Here is a 14,989-nt window from a genome sequence, read left to right as displayed (position 1 = left end):
GCCTGGTCCAGCCTCAGCCTCACCCACGCCGTCGCCTGGTCCAGCCTCTGCATCAGCCTCACCCACGCCGTCGCCTGGTCCAGCCTCTGCATCAGCCTCACCCACGCCGTCGCCTGGTCCAGCCTCTGCATCAGCCTCACCCACGCCGTCGCCTGGTCCAGCCTCTGCATCAGCCTCACCCACGCCGTCGCCTGGTCCAGCCTCTGCATCAGCCTCACCCACGCCGTCGCCTGGTCCAGCCTCTGCATCAGCGTCACCCACGCCGTCGCCTGGTCCAGCCTCTGCATCAGCGTCGCCTGGTCTAGCCTCTGCATCGCCTTTGCCTTCGTCTGGTCCAGCCTCTGCATCGCCTTTGCCTTCGTCTGGTCCAGCCTCTGCATCGCCTTTGCCTTCGTCTGGTCCAGCCTCTGCATCGCCTTTGCCTTCGTCTGGTCCAGCCTCTGCATCGCCTTTGCCTTCGTCTGGTCCAGCCTCAGCTTCCGCCTCTGCCTTCGTCTGGTCCAGCCTCAGCTTCCGCCTCGTCTGGTCCAGCCTCAGCTTCCGCCTCGTCTGGTGCTGCGAAGGCCACGCAGCCTTCAGGTCCCCAACTGCCACCTCAACATCGTCGGTCATCTGCCAGGCCGCATTTTGGGCATCTTCGCCACCGTGGCCGGCCTCCGGACTTGTTTTGTCGCCGCCGCTGCCGTGCGCACGGTCGGCCCCCAGGACTGCTTTCACGCCGCCGTTGCCGTCCGCACGGTCGGCCCCCAGAACTATTTCCACGCCGCCGTTGCCGTCCGCACGGTCGGCACCCAGAACTATTTCCACGCCACTGCCTACTGCGTGGCCGGCCTCCGGACCTGCCCCTCTGCCGCTGCCTTTCACACGGTCGGCCCCCGGAACTGAACTGTTTTGGCCTATGGCGCTGTTGGCATCCGGGTCGGCCCCCTGAACTTGTCCGTCTGGGCCTTTTTCGTCTCTGTCCCTCCGTCCTGGACCCCCACCGCCCGCCCTTGTCGGGTCGTTTTCTGTTTTGTTTTGGTCTGTTTTTGTGTTTCTGCTGGGCTGTCTGGAGCCAGCCCTTGAGGGGGGGGGTACTGTCATGGTCCTGGGTCGGTGACCCAGCGCTTTTAGTTTATTATCGTTTTCTAGTTATTATGATGATGATGATGATGATGATTATTACTGTTGTTTGAGTTCTATGTGTTATATTCGGTCTGCCTTTGAGTCTGCGTCTGTGTCTCTGTCTGTCTATCGTGTCACCCCGCCTGTTTGTGAAGCTGTCTGTTTAGTTCTGTGTCTTGTTTGGTTCCTCGTGTCTGAGTTTCCTGTTTTATTGTGAAGGTCTCTGTCTGATGTGAGTATGTTCAGTTTACTTTTCCCCTGTCGCGTCAGCCCTGATTCCTCCCAGCTGTGTTGCCCTCCTGTGTGCCATTTCCTGATTACCTGGTGTGTGTATTTATAGTTGGTGTCTGCCTGTGCTTCTCGTCGCGTCGTCTGTGTTCATTTGTGTATCTGCTCCGCGTCTCTCTGCCCCTCGCTCCATGTCCTCCTTTTGTATTAGCTTTTCCAGTTTAGGTTTATGTTCAGTTCTGCCCACACATTGGTTATTTGTGCACTGTAAATAAAACCCACTTGCACCTCCGCCACTGTCTGCTTTTGGATCCTCCTTCCTCACCTCCACACGACTGCCGCCCCAGCCGTGACAGTACGACGCGACCATAAGATGGATCCAGCAGCTTTGTCCGGGGAGAGCGACCTCACACGCGCCCTACGCCTGGTGGACTGGGTAACCCACACCTCCAATGCACGAGCGAAGGTTGTGGGGATAAATGCCATTGAGGCTATCCTGGCCGGAAATCCCTATCTCCACCAGGTCCGGGGATTTACTGACTTAATCGCTGACCTGCATAAAGCCCGGGAAGCGGTGCAAGCTTCGGAAGATTCTGCCCCGCAACAACGGACAACGACCGCCACAAAGCAGCCGTCTCAGATTCACCCACCGGAGGTTTCACGACCCGACCCCCCAGGGGTTTTTCCCTGCCTGTCGGAGCCGTCAGCGGTGGGGAGGAAACATTCGCGCCACCGGCGCTTCACCCCACAGCCGGATTCAGGGACCCCTGTGCGACCAGCTGTGGTGAGTTTTAAGGACGCTGGTGCTTCTGGGACTGTGTTTTCTGGGGCTGTTCATGGGGAGAGTAGAGACAGTTCACGGCGCTTACCTACCTTCGTGGTAACTGACCTCTCACAAGTTGGCATTTTCAAAACATCCAAAACAGTAACTGACTGGGTTTCATCCACTCCACTACCAACTCCAGTCTCACCTCAACCAGTACATCAGCCTTTAGCCAGTTCATTAGCCCAGCCTGCATCTATTCCATTAGCCCAGTCACTCGCTCCCTCCATACTGGAGGCTGTGTCTGTGCGACCCATTTTGAATCCCGTTCCTAGCACCCATTTTAAGCGGAGAGACAAACCCAATAAAACCACTCTAGTTTCTCAGAAACTGGCTAATTTAGAGACTGTTATTCGCCCCAGGGCCTCCCCAGAGGCTGGGTTTCGGCCCCCAGCAGACTCTGGACCCCTGGAGGCTAAGAACCCAGCTGAGGACTGCACCCGGCTGTCGCTGCCTGAGCAGGGTCGGTGCTCCGCGCAGCTGCAGTCTGTTCTGTGCCCGCCAGAGGTCCCCGCACCTACTGGTTCTGTTCTGCGCCCGCCAGAGGTCCCCGCACCTGCTGGTTCTGTTCTGCGCCCGCCAGAGGTCCCCGCACCTGCTGGTTCTGTTCTGCGCCCGCCAGAGGTCCCCGCACCTGCTGGTTCTGTTCTGCGCCCGCCAGAGGTCCCCGCACCTGCTGGTTCTGTTCCGTCTCTGCCAGAGGTCCCCGCACCTGCTGGTTCTGTTCTGTCACTGCCAGAGGTCTCCGCACCTGCTGGTCCTGTTCTGTCCCTGCCAGAGGCCCGTGTGCCTGCTGGTTCTGTTCTGCGCCCGCCAGAGGTCCCCGCACCTGCTGGTTCTGTTCCGTCTCTGCCAGAGGTCCCCGCACCTGCTGGTCCTGTTCTGTCCCTGCCAGAGGCCTGTGTGCCTGCTGGTTCTGTTCTGTCTCTGCCAGAGGTCTCCGCACCTGCTGGTTCTGTTCTGTCTCTGCCAGAGGTCTCCGCACCTGCTGGTTCTGTCCTGTCTCTGCCAGAGGTCTCCGCACCTGCTGGTTCTGTCCTGTGTGTGCCAGGGGCTCCGGTGCCCACTGGTTCGGAGACTGTTTCAGCTGGAGGGCCCGAGGAGCCCGTCCAGACCTCTGCCTCGTCAGCTGAAGGGCCCGAGGAGCCCGTCCAGCCCTCTGCCTCGTCAGCTGGAGGGCCCGAGGAGCCCGTCCAGCCTCCTGCCTCGTCAGCTGGAGGGCCCGGGGAGCCCGTCCAGCCCCGAGACTTGTCAGCTGGAGGGCCCGAGGAGCCCGTCCAGCCTCCTGCCTCGTCAGCTGGAGGGCCCGGGGAGCCCGTCCAGCCCCAAGACTCGTCAGCGGGGGGGCCCGAGGAGCCCGTCCAGCCTCCTGCATCGCCAGCTGGAGGGCCCGAGGAGCCCGTCCAGCCTCCTGCTTCGCCAGCTGGAGGGCCCGAGGAGCCCGTCCAGCAACTGTCCTCGTCAACTGGGGGGCCCGAGGAGCCCGTCCAGCCACCAGCTGCTCCACCAGCGGCCGCATCCACGCCTGCAGCAGCAGCCGCATCCGCAGTTTCGTCCACGCCGCCGTCTGCTGGAGCGCCTCCGTCTCCGGCTTCCACGCCGCCGTCGCCTGGTCCAGCTTCCGTGTCTCCACCCACGCCGTCGCCTGGTCCAGCCTCTGCATCAGCGTCACCCACGCCGTCGCCTGGTCCAGCTTCAGCTTCCCCCACGCCGTCGCCTGGTCCAGCTTCAGCTTCCCCCACGCCGTCGCCTGGTCCAGCCTCAGCTTCCCCCACGCCGTCGCCTGGTCCAGCCTCAGCCTCACCCACGCCGTCGCCTGGTCCAGCCTCTGCATCAGCCTCACCCACGCCGTCGCCTGGTCCAGCCTCTGCATCAGCCTCACCCACGCCGTCGCCTGGTCCAGCCTCTGCATCAGCCTCACCCACGCCGTCGCCTGGTCCAGCCTCTGCATCAGCCTCACCCACGCCGTCGCCTGGTCCAGCCTCTGCATCAGCGTCACCCACGCCGTCGCCTGGTCCAGCCTCTGCATCAGCGTCGCCTGGTCTAGCCTCTGCATCGCCTTTGCCTTCGTCTGGTCCAGCCTCTGCATCGCCTTTGCCTTCGTCTGGTCCAGCCTCTGCATCGCCTTTGCCTTCGTCTGGTCCAGCCTCTGCATCGCCTTTGCCTTCGTCTGGTCCAGCCTCTGCATCGCCTTTGCCTTCGTCTGGTCCAGCCTCAGCTTCCGCCTCTGCCTTCGTCTGGTCCAGCCTCAGCTTCCGCCTCGTCTGGTCCAGCCTCAGCTTCCGCCTCGTCTGGTGCTGCGAAGGCCACGCAGCCTTCAGGTCCCCAACTGCCACCTCAACATCGTCGGTCATCTGCCAGGCCGCATTTTGGGCATCTTCGCCACCGTGGCCGGCCTCCGGACTTGTTTTGTCGCCGCCGCTGCCGTGCGCACGGTCGGCCCCCAGGACTGCTTTCACGCCGCCGTTGCCGTCCGCACGGTCGGCCCCCAGAACTATTTCCACGCCGCCGTTGCCGTCCGCACGGTCGGCACCCAGAACTATTTCCACGCCACTGCCTACTGCGTGGCCGGCCTCCGGACCTGCCCCTCTGCCGCTGCCTTTCACACGGTCGGCCCCCGGAACTGAACTGTTTTGGCCTATGGCGCTGTTGGCATCCGGGTCGGCCCCCTGAACTTGTCCGTCTGGGCCTTTTTCGTCTCTGTCCCTCCGTCCTGGACCCCCACCGCCCGCCCTGGTCGGGTCGTTTTCTGTTTTGTTTTGGTCTGTTTTTGTGTTTCTGCTGGGCTGTCTGGAGCCAGCCCTTGAGGGGGGGGGGTACTGTCATGGTCCTGGGTCGGTGACCCAGCGCTTTTAGTTTATTATCGTTTTCTAGTTATTATGATGATGATGATGATGATGATTATTACTGTTGTTTGAGTTCTATGTGTTATATTCGGTCTGCCTTTGAGTCTGCGTCTGTGTCTCTGTCTGTCTATCGTGTCACCCCGCCTGTTTGTGAAGCTGTCTGTTTAGTTCTGTGTCTTGTTTGGTTCCTCGTGTCTGAGTTTCCTGTTTTATTGTGAAGGTCTCTGTCTGATGTGAGTATGTTCAGTTTACTTTTCCCCTGTCGCGTCAGCCCTGATTCCTCCCAGCTGTGTTGCCCTCCTGTGTGCCATTTCCTGATTACCTGGTGTGTGTATTTATAGTTGGTGTCTGCCTGTGCTTCTCGTCGCGTCGTCTGTGTTCATTTGTGTATCTGCTCCGCGTCTCTCTGCCCCTCGCTCCATGTCCTCCTTTTGTATTAGCTTTTCCAGTTTAGGTTTATGTTCAGTTCTGCCCACACATTGGTTATTTGTGCACTGTAAATAAAACCCACTTGCACCTCCGCCACTGTCTGCTTTTGGATCCTCCTTCCTCACCTCCACACGACTGCCGCCCCAGCCGTGACAGAATCAGTCTTATTAGGTAATGTTCAAATAATTTTATCATTCCAGTGTTTGCAGTGTGGGAGAAAGTACTCAGGGCCTTCAAGTTACACACTATGAAAGGCAGAAACATGTTTAATGTTCAGAAACCTAAAGTATGTATCAGCAGCAGAATGGACCTAAAAATAAATGTTTGTTTCAGTTCTATGAAGCTTTGAGTATTTTGGATTAGTAGCACTGCTGTGTTTGTTGCATCATATTGTTGTAATTGTTTATATGCTTTATACTTTCTGCCCAGTTTGACCCATTTAGCAGATGTCAGCCCGTTTAAGGCTCTGATATCTATTCTGTATGACTTAAAGCAGTTATGACATGGTCTGATTTTCTCACCCAATAAAGGAATATTTAATATATCAGTCTACTCTTCATTCTATCAGACACAGTTATCACAGCTCGTCCATTTTCTTTTTATACATATATGTAATGCTTACATTACCAAATGTAATAATGCCAACATACTGAAGGAACAACATTTGTCTCTTATATATAATACATCTATATATACACTGTTAAAGATACTTGAGTGTCTTGGAGTGAAGATTTAAGGTGATAGGACATATGAATAGCTGTAACTTGAATCTTTACTGAAGCTCAGTATTTGACACAGAGTTCACTCACATGTGCTGTACCAGTGTACCTGCACATGTGATGTGACAATAGAAGTGATTTGATTTGAGAGTTCAAACTCACTGCTGTAATAACTAATAATGATTAGTATAATAACTATAATATTGGCCATATCATATTTACACTGACTTTAGTCTCATGAACAACATTAACTATTTGTTATTTACTAGCTAATCTTATATGACTGTTCAGTACAGATATGAAGGCCAACAACCATGTTTTACAGTCCTGTGGTCTCAGCCTCAGATACTTATTAAATCACACAAAGCTCATGTAGAAACAAACAAGCGAACAAAATATGTTCTCCTTCATTTCTGTCAACCACACGTTTCCAGCTATCATGGTTGCTAGGCAACCTGGGCAGCGCGACAGAGGCTAGACCGTCCCATTTCACAAGCCTCACACTTCCGGCCTTAGCGGTCTTTGAGTATGCGGCCCTTGAGGACCGTTGAGGCTGCGTACTTTAAGGCTGCAGACCCTGAATTGGGATACAGCCTGTTTCTGATGCGTGATTGGAAAGATATACGCTCTCGTAGCTCACACAGCTAGTTCTCTCTGCAAGGTAGCCAGTAACATGCTGGGAGGTGTCGGATTATAATATTATTTTATGCCATGTTAGACCCCTAATTAAAGATTGTGAATTAATATGTAGTTTTAGTTTGCATTATTCTCCTGAATTAGAAGAAGGTGATAACTATTACATTTGGTAAACTGATTTGCATTATATTAGACTGTTGATTTATTGTGAATGAATGATATTGTTTTATGATGCATTATACTGCTCAGTTATAAGAAATACTGTTCACAGAAAGTCATCGCCTTATTTGTCTGGTTAAAAGAGAACAGAGCATTCTGCCCCATCTCAGCAGGAGCAGATAAACAGGGAGCCAAGGTCGTAGCTTAGGCGCTGTGTGAGAGAAAGAATGTGAATGTTTAGGCTTTTATGATTAGGTGGGGGCCACTAGAGGCTATAAGAGTTTGATCAAGGCTCCACCATTTTGAGATCTGATGCTGTCTGCTGTATGGTGTCCATCTCCCACGCATGTGTTCATTAAATCATCGTTTGACTTGACCCGGCCGGACCAGTGTGGTTATTTGTGGTTTTCCTCCTGTATCCATCCCCAATATTTGAATCCGTAGCAGTTTTGGGGGCTCGTCCTGTGGTAGTGGGGTGGAAGTTTTGGAGGCTTGGACGGTCCGAGGTGGTCAGACGGGCAGACATTATCCGGCAATCGAACTGAGTGGACAGGCGCCTTTATAAAAGAGGCAGGCACAGGCCTGTTGATTTTATCCGAAGTGTGCTGAATTGGATGATAAAATTAAATGTCTATTCAGTAAAAGTTGCCGGTGAGTGTCTGTTTTGATTTTGATGAAAAATCTCACGAGTGTTGAAACTTGAAGTAAGCTTATAAGTTATAATACTGGGTTCGAGTCCCAAGATAAAGAAAAATAATACTGGGTTCGAGTCCCAAGATAAAGGAAAATAATACTGGGTTCGAGTCCCAAGATAAAGGAAAATAATACTGGGTTCGAGTCCCAGATAGTTTGATAGGGAACTGGTCATTTTGTGAGTCAGAGTCTCCATTGGTCTAAAGATTGCATCTGTGTTGGTCATTTTGCGAGTTAGAGTCTCCAGTGTCCATAACGTTGCATCTGCCTCAGTCATACTCTTTTTTTTGAGTGTTGTCTGTTGTTTAAAAGTATTATAAATTTTCTGAGAACGGCAGGTGGACTGTTAAGAGGCGCATAGCCCGGAGGTTACGCTCCCTCCTGGCCGCGGAGGCGTGACCTTGACCTGTCGGCGAACAAGGTTAGTTCAGTTGGCTTGACTGTGGGGTACAGGGCATCCTGGAACAAGCTAGGAGTTAGAGGCTTCTTACCGTGTTGAACGGTATCTGCGCTTTTTTGGACACTTTAAATTGAGTTAGGGACTTTAGAGATGAGGCCAGATACAGTTAGAGTCTGATACTGGTTAATTGATTACAAAAAAGTTGGACTTTCTTTGGTTGGACCCGTTATCTTAAATTTGTCAAAATTGTGTAGCGGCTAAAACTTTCAGGCCTGAGAGTGATTGTAAATATAAGACGTCTTTGTAAATATAAGATAGAGAGTTGAGTGTGAAACGAGGCTGTGTGTGACGACAGCGCGCTGCAGCGCTGCGAGCTATTTTTAGACAGTGTGTGAACATGCAAATGAGGTGGCTGCTGCGAAGCCCACAGAGGACTTCCTGTTTAGCGTGTTATTGAGTTTTATAATTATGATTTGCAAACAATGATACATGCCTGTAATTAAAACGCTGATTTTGCTGATTATAATATTACAAATAAATTTTTGAATGACTACGGTGAATGTTTAATGTTTGGCTGGGTTTTGATATAGGAGAGATGGCTTTGCAGCAGCTGGGGGTGAGTGACCGAAAATTTGCATGCCCATAAAAGGCAACTGCCTGACTGTGTGAACTATGCACCAAGAGAGAGAGTAAAATCTAGGCAGATGAACCAAATGGATGTTGTAAGAAAAATAGTAATTGAATGTTTTAGTCTCTTAATACAGGTGGATTTCTCTCAACCTGGAGACCTGAGTACAGCGGCAAAAGGATAGATTAACAAAATTGGGACGACAGACAGGCCAAGCTCTGGCTCAAAATTTTACAGCTTGACCTCTCACTTTGTCCCCACCCAAAAAAGAGGCTTAAAGGACATCTTCTCCTCCAGAGGTTAATTGATGATTCTAAATTATCCGTGAATGTAAGTGTAAATGGTTGTTTGTTTCTATGTGATAGATTGGTGACCTGTCCAGGGTGCACCCTGCCTCATAACCTATCACTTTAGGGTTATTTCCCAGCCCTCCTGCAATCAGGATAAAGATAGGAGGATGGTAGTTGGTGTAGACCCATTCAATTTTTATGGTAACCAGAATCTAGACTTTGTTGAACCGTATGCAATATAAAGACAACATGTAGCATTTAAGGGACCAAGTAGAATTTGGATAAAAGTTATTGAATAGTGTTGAAATAAAATGACAGAATTGTGAAGGATTAAAATATTCCAGGAGCTCAACTTACTCCATCTGAACATGTTTTAATCGTGTTTATGAACACAAAATGCACAGGTTTACTGAATATGAAAAGGTTGTGTTGATTTAACTCAGTTGTTTAAGTTTCTACCAAAGCAAAACATTTGTGTGCAACTAGTGTCCACTATTGAATCAAATAAGTCCAACATGTTCTTTTGTCAGTGCGAAAAGAAGTTACGGTACCAGTATTCCTACACAATATTGTCCCGGGACGGAGAAAAACTTTCTGGTGAAGTTTTGGTTGATTTTGGGTTTTGCTTAACACTAGGTTGATTTTATCAGTGAGGTTTGGATTGTTTTCTTTCTCTAAGAGAGAGAAAGATGGTTTTATGCTTGGACATGTTTGCAATGGGCCCCAGTATTTGTTATTATATGAGTATTTTATTGGTTACGTTTGTTTTTGCTTTTGTTACAGTGCACTGAAATAAGAACATCTGAGAGGAGTGATCCACCGGTGGTGATATTTTGGTATTTTGTGAGTTCCTGATTTAACAAATCAGCTCTTTAATCCAGGCCTGAGAGATTGAACCTTAAAGCGCTATAAAACATTCTTACTGAAAACAGCTGCAAAGTATTTTTCTCCATGACTATAATGGGCTTGGGAGAAATTCACTTATATGGGACATTGATCACATTAGAAGTCCTGAGCCTAAAAGGATTGCAGCGAGTCAATCCAGTCCAAAAAAAAACAAGGAACTGTTTTCCTTTAAAATGATGACGTCATCTTGCTGGTGATGGAGCCTCGAATAGGTTGCGTGTGAGACTCTATGAATGAGTGTGAATGTAGGCATGTGACTGGACTGTGATGGACTGACGACTAAAAGTTTTAACTGACTTGATACTGAGACAAGAACGGTACCGACTTTAGGATTAGTAAATGCCCACAAACAATTTACCCTAGCCTGTAAAATAAGGGTGGATGTTTTGTCTTGCTTTGTTTTGTTTTTGCAGGAACAGAAGGATGGCAGAGACTAAAGGGGGAGGCTGTAGCTTCACATGAGTGTGAACTGCAGACTTAACCCTTTGGTTGCTAATTTTGAGTTACTGATGTTTGCATTAAGAAAATTGTGTTTTATTAGCTGTGTTTCGATTAATGTATCACATTATATTGTTGGGAATGTTAAATGCTAAAGTGAAGAGAAGCTTTGATTTCACTCATGATTGAACATGTTATTATTAACCATAGCAGGCCACTGTAAAGAGTCGATTAACTTTTATAGAGGAAAAAAGCAAAAAAAAAAAAAGACTTCTATTGATGTCTATGAATAACAGGGGAATGATAGACTTGTCACATTCAAAATAGAGATATGTAATGACAAACACTGGTCCATGTCATTTAGGTTCTCCATTGAAATAGTCAATAATTTAGAAAAGCAAGATAGAACCGACAGGGGCATGTGCTGAGATGTGGTGCTGCACAAGAACAAGAGCAAAATAAAGAAAATTATTGTGTTTAGCTTTGATAAATTAAAATTAAAATGTACCATTACACTCAGAGGATCAATATGGAATTCAATATATGCTAATTTTGTATGAAGTACATGACTGATAACTGTTCTGTCCTGAGCTTTTGTCTTTACAGCACCCACTTGACCACACCAACAGTTTCTCGCCACCAAAAGGGGGTGTTTTACTGTTATTTTAGCATCAGCATTATTGTTACATCAGAATCATATAACAAGCATTGCATTGAACATTTATTGAAGCTATTGACATTACATTAATATTTGTATTACAGTGATTGTTATAACCTCATGTTAATCTTTTATTTACAGGTGTCAAAAGTAGTCAACAAGTTCATGTGGAAGTGAAGTTCATATTAATACAGGTTTTGTTTGTAGACAATTGTGAAGACGCAGGCTCTGGGCGGAGCCAGGAGTTGAACAGATCTAACATGACAATTAAATTGATTTTATTCCCTAACACAGGATAACAAGACTGGAGCAACGACACTGGATAGGAGAAAGTCTGATACTTCCTAAGATATGAGGTCACTAACCTTTTCTTTTAATTTTCTAGCTCCGTTGAATTGACACATGGGAATGTGTCAAAAAGGGGGGGGGGAAGTTGAGTTTTAACATCAAACTGTCACGGCTGGCGGGGTGAGCCGTGTGGTGTGGAGGAAACGGAGGACCCAAAATGCAGACAGCCGATATGATGATAAGAGTGAGGGTTTAATTTACAGTGTACAAATAACAGAACTGAGGGCAGGACAGAACATACCTAAACTGGGTGAGCTAAATAACAAACCGGATCATACAAATGGGGTGGGAGGCAGAGAGACACAGACGAGGAACAGACACCATGAAACACAGACGAGCCGACGAGGAGCACAGGCAGACACGCACTATAAATACACACACCAGGTGATAGGAAATGGCAGACAGGCGGGGACACAGCTGGAACTAATGGACATAACGAGACACAAACCTACAAAGTAAAACAGGAAACACACAGACTGTTTTACACAACCAACTGGGGACACGATCAGAACGCAGAGGAGAGACACAGGTAGGGATGATAGAACACACAACTCAAACCCTAAGAACAAATACAAAATCAGAACAAACTAGAAAAGTGACAATAATGAACTGAAAGCGCTGGGTCACCGACCCAGGACCATGACAGTACCCCCCCCTCAAGGGCTGGCTCCAGACAGCCCAACAGAAACACAAAACCCCCCCCCAAAAACCAAAAAACGGAAAACGACCCGACCAGGGCGGGCGGCGGGGGTCCAGGACGGAGGGACAGAGTCCAAAAAGGCCCAGACGGACAAGTCCAGGGGGCCGACCCGGAGGCCGACAGCGCCGGAGGCCAAAACAGTGCAGTTCCGGGGGCCGACCGTGCGGAAGGCAGCGGCGGCGACGACACAAGTCCGGAGGCCGACCGTGCGGACGGCAACGGCGGCGACGACACAAGTCCGGAGGCCGGCCGCGCGGAAGGTAGCGGCGGCCTGTGGGAGGTCGTCCATATCGATGATGACGCCCAACAAGCGGCCTGGCAGATGACCGCCGATGTCGAGGCGGCAGTTTGGGACCTGAAGGTGGCGTGGCCCCTGCAGCACCAGACGAGGCGGAAGCTGAGGCTGGACCAGACGAGGCGGAAGCTGAGGCTGGACCAGACGAGGCGGAAGCTGAGGCTGGACCAGACGAGGCGGAAGCTGAGGCTGGACCAGACGAGGCGGAAGCTGAGGCTGGACCAGACGAGGCGGATGCAGAGGCTGGACCAGGCGAGGCGGATGCAGAGGCTGGACCAGGCGAGGCGGATGCAGAGGCTGGACCAGACGAAGCTGATGCAGAGGCTGGACCAGGCGAGGCTGATGCAGAGGCTGGACCAGGCGAAGCTGATGCAGAGGCTGGACCAGGCGAAGCTGATGCAGAGGCTGGACCAGGCGACGATGAAGCCGGAGCTGGACCAGGCGACGATGAAGCCGGAGCTGGACCAGGCGACGATGAAGCCGGAGCTGGACCAGGCGACGGCGTGGGTGAAGCCGGAGCTGGACCAGGCGACGGCGTGGGTGAAGCTGAGGCTGCAGCTGGACCAGGCGACGGCGTGGGTGAAGCTGAGGCTGCAGCTGGACCAGGCGACGGCGTGGGTGAAGCTGAGGCTGCAGCTGGACCAGGCGACGGCGTGGGTGAAGCTGAGGCTGCAGCTGGCGAGGGTGAAGACACGGAGGCTGCAGCCGGCGGCGAGGATGAAGACACGGAGGCTGCAGCTGGCGAGGATGAAGACACGGAGGCTGCAGCTGGCAAGGATGAAGCCGCTGCTGCTGCCGGCGGCGAGGATGAAGACACGGAGGCTGCAGCTGGCGAGGATGAAGACACGGAGGCTGCAGCTAGCGAGGATGAAGCCGCTGCTGCTGCCGGCGGCGAGGATGATAAGGCTGCAGCTGGCGGCTGGACGGGCTCCTCGGGCCCTCCAGCTGACGAGGCAGAAGACTGGACGGGCTCCTCGGGCCCTCCAGCTGACGAGGCAGGAAGCTGGCTGGGTTCTCCTGAACCTCCAGCTGACGAGTCTTGGGGCTGGACGGGCTCCTCGGGCCCTCCAGCTGACGAGACAGGCGGCTGGACGGGCTCCTCGGGCCCTCCAGCGGACAGGACAGGAGGCTGGACGGGCTCCTCGGGCCCTCCAGCGGACGGGACAGGAGGCTGGACGGGCTCCTCGGGCCCTCCAGCGAGAAGAGTCTCGGGACCAGCGGGCACAGGGGCCCCTGGCAGGCGCAGAACAGAACCAGCAGGCGCGGAGACCTCTGGCGGGCGCAGAACAGAACCAGCAGGCGCGGAGACCTCTGGCGGGCGCAGAACAGAACCAGCAGGCGCACGGGCCTCTGGCAGGAACGGATCAGAACCAGCAGGCGCACGGGCCTCTGGCAGGAACGGATCAGAACCAGCAGGCGCACGGGCCTCTGGCAGGAACAGATCAGAACCAGCAGGCACGGTGGCCTCTGGCAAACACAAAGCCGACTGCAGCTGCACCGAGCATTGACTCAGCTCAGGCAGCGACAGCCGGGTGCAGTCCTCAGCTGGCTTCTTTACCTCCAGGGGTCCAGAGTCTGCTGGGGGCTGAAACCCAGCCTCTGGGGAGGCCCTGGAGTGCGTCTCAGTCTCAGAACTGGCCAGCTCTTGAGGAACGTTTGCAGGATTGTTTGGTGTGTCTCTCTGCAAAAAATACGTAATAGAAAAAGAGTCCAAAACGGGGGGCACAGACGCAGCCTCCCGTACAGAGGGAGTCGGTGAAGATGGCATAGATGACTGGGCTAGTGGGGATACCGGGGGCCGAGCTGAATGCTGCTGTGCAGCTAAACGAGCTTGCGGCTGTGCAGCTAAACGAGCTTGCGGCTGTGCAGCTAAACGAGCTTGCGGCTGTGCAGCTAAACGAGCTTGCAGCTGTGCAGCTAAACGAGCTTGGGACAGCTGAGCAGGAGAATGAACAGGCAACCAGCAGTTCTCCTTGTCATCTGCTGCACAAAACACAGCCCCTGAATAAACCGTCCCACAGTCCAAAACAGAAAAAGGGTCCTTCTCACTCACCACAGCCTGCAGTGCTATAGTCCTAATATCCAGCTGTGGGGTGACGCGCCGACGGCGCGATCGTCGCCTCCTCCCTGCGGACGACTCCGGCGGGCCGGGCAAAACCTCCGGCGGGCCGGGCAAAACCTCCGGCGGGCCGGGCAAAACCTCCGGCGGGAGAAGCTGACGTGGCTGTTCCGGGGCGGCCGTAGTCCGCTGCTGCTGGACAAAGTCTGTGGATTCCCGAGCTTGCACCACCTCCCGGGCTTTACGCAGGTTGCGAATTAAGTCCGAAAGTCCCTCGAACTGGCAGAGGTAGGAATTCCCTTCCAGAATTGCCTCGATGGCTTTTAACCCCACCACTTTCGCACTTGCGTTGGTGGTGTGGGTTACCCAGTCCATCAGGCGTTGGATGCGTGCGAGGTCGCTCTCCCCAGACAAAGCTGCTGGATCCATCTTGTGGTCGGCTCGTACTGTCACGGCTGGCGGGGTGAGCCGTGTGGTGTGGAGGAAACGGAGGACCCAAAATGCAGACAGCCGATATGATGATAAGAGTGAGGGTTTAATTTACAGTGTACAAATAACAGAACTGAGGGCAGGACAGAACATACCTAAACTGGGTGAGCTAAATAACAAACCGGATCATACAAATGGGGT

The 14,989-nt window shown here is 52.2% G+C and overlaps 1 protein-coding gene across 1 annotated transcript; it reads right to left on the bottom strand.

Moving 5' to 3' along the window:
* Positions 1–11,786: 11,786 nt before the first annotated feature.
* On the bottom strand, positions 11,787–14,788 carry LOC148103946 (uncharacterized). Its single transcript, XM_087838241.1, has 5 exons — positions 14,521–14,788; positions 13,684–14,283; positions 13,466–13,572; positions 12,098–13,261; positions 11,787–11,798 (listed from the first exon to the last, which is right to left on the bottom strand). Exons 1-5 carry the CDS (start codon positions 14,786–14,788, stop codon positions 11,787–11,789), a joined length of 2,151 nt encoding a protein of 716 aa, XP_087694367.1.
* Positions 14,789–14,989: the final 201 nt, after the last annotated feature.

The sequence above is a fragment of the Neolamprologus brichardi genome, chromosome 3 (genome assembly GCF_056152115.1).
Source record: "Neolamprologus brichardi isolate AB-2024 chromosome 3, ASM5615211v1, whole genome shotgun sequence".
NCBI lineage: Eukaryota > Metazoa > Chordata > Actinopteri > Cichliformes > Cichlidae > Neolamprologus > Neolamprologus brichardi.
This window is presented reverse-complemented; position numbering and strand designations above follow the sequence as displayed.

Bases quoted from the DNA above. Each gene is read 5' to 3' on its own strand.
- LOC148103946 (XM_087838241.1), bottom strand. From the start codon at position 14,788: ATGGATCCAGCAGCTTTGTCTGGGGAGAGCGACCTCGCACGCATCCAA. The intron at 14,284-14,520 runs GTCAGCTTCTCC...TGTTTTGTGCAG, and splicing joins GGCCGCCCCGGAACAGCCAC to CAGATGACAAGGAGAACTGC. The intron at 13,573-13,683 runs GTGCGCCTGCTG...TGCGCCCGCCAG, and splicing joins TCCGTTCCTGCCAGAGGCCC to AGGTCTCCGCGCCTGCTGGT.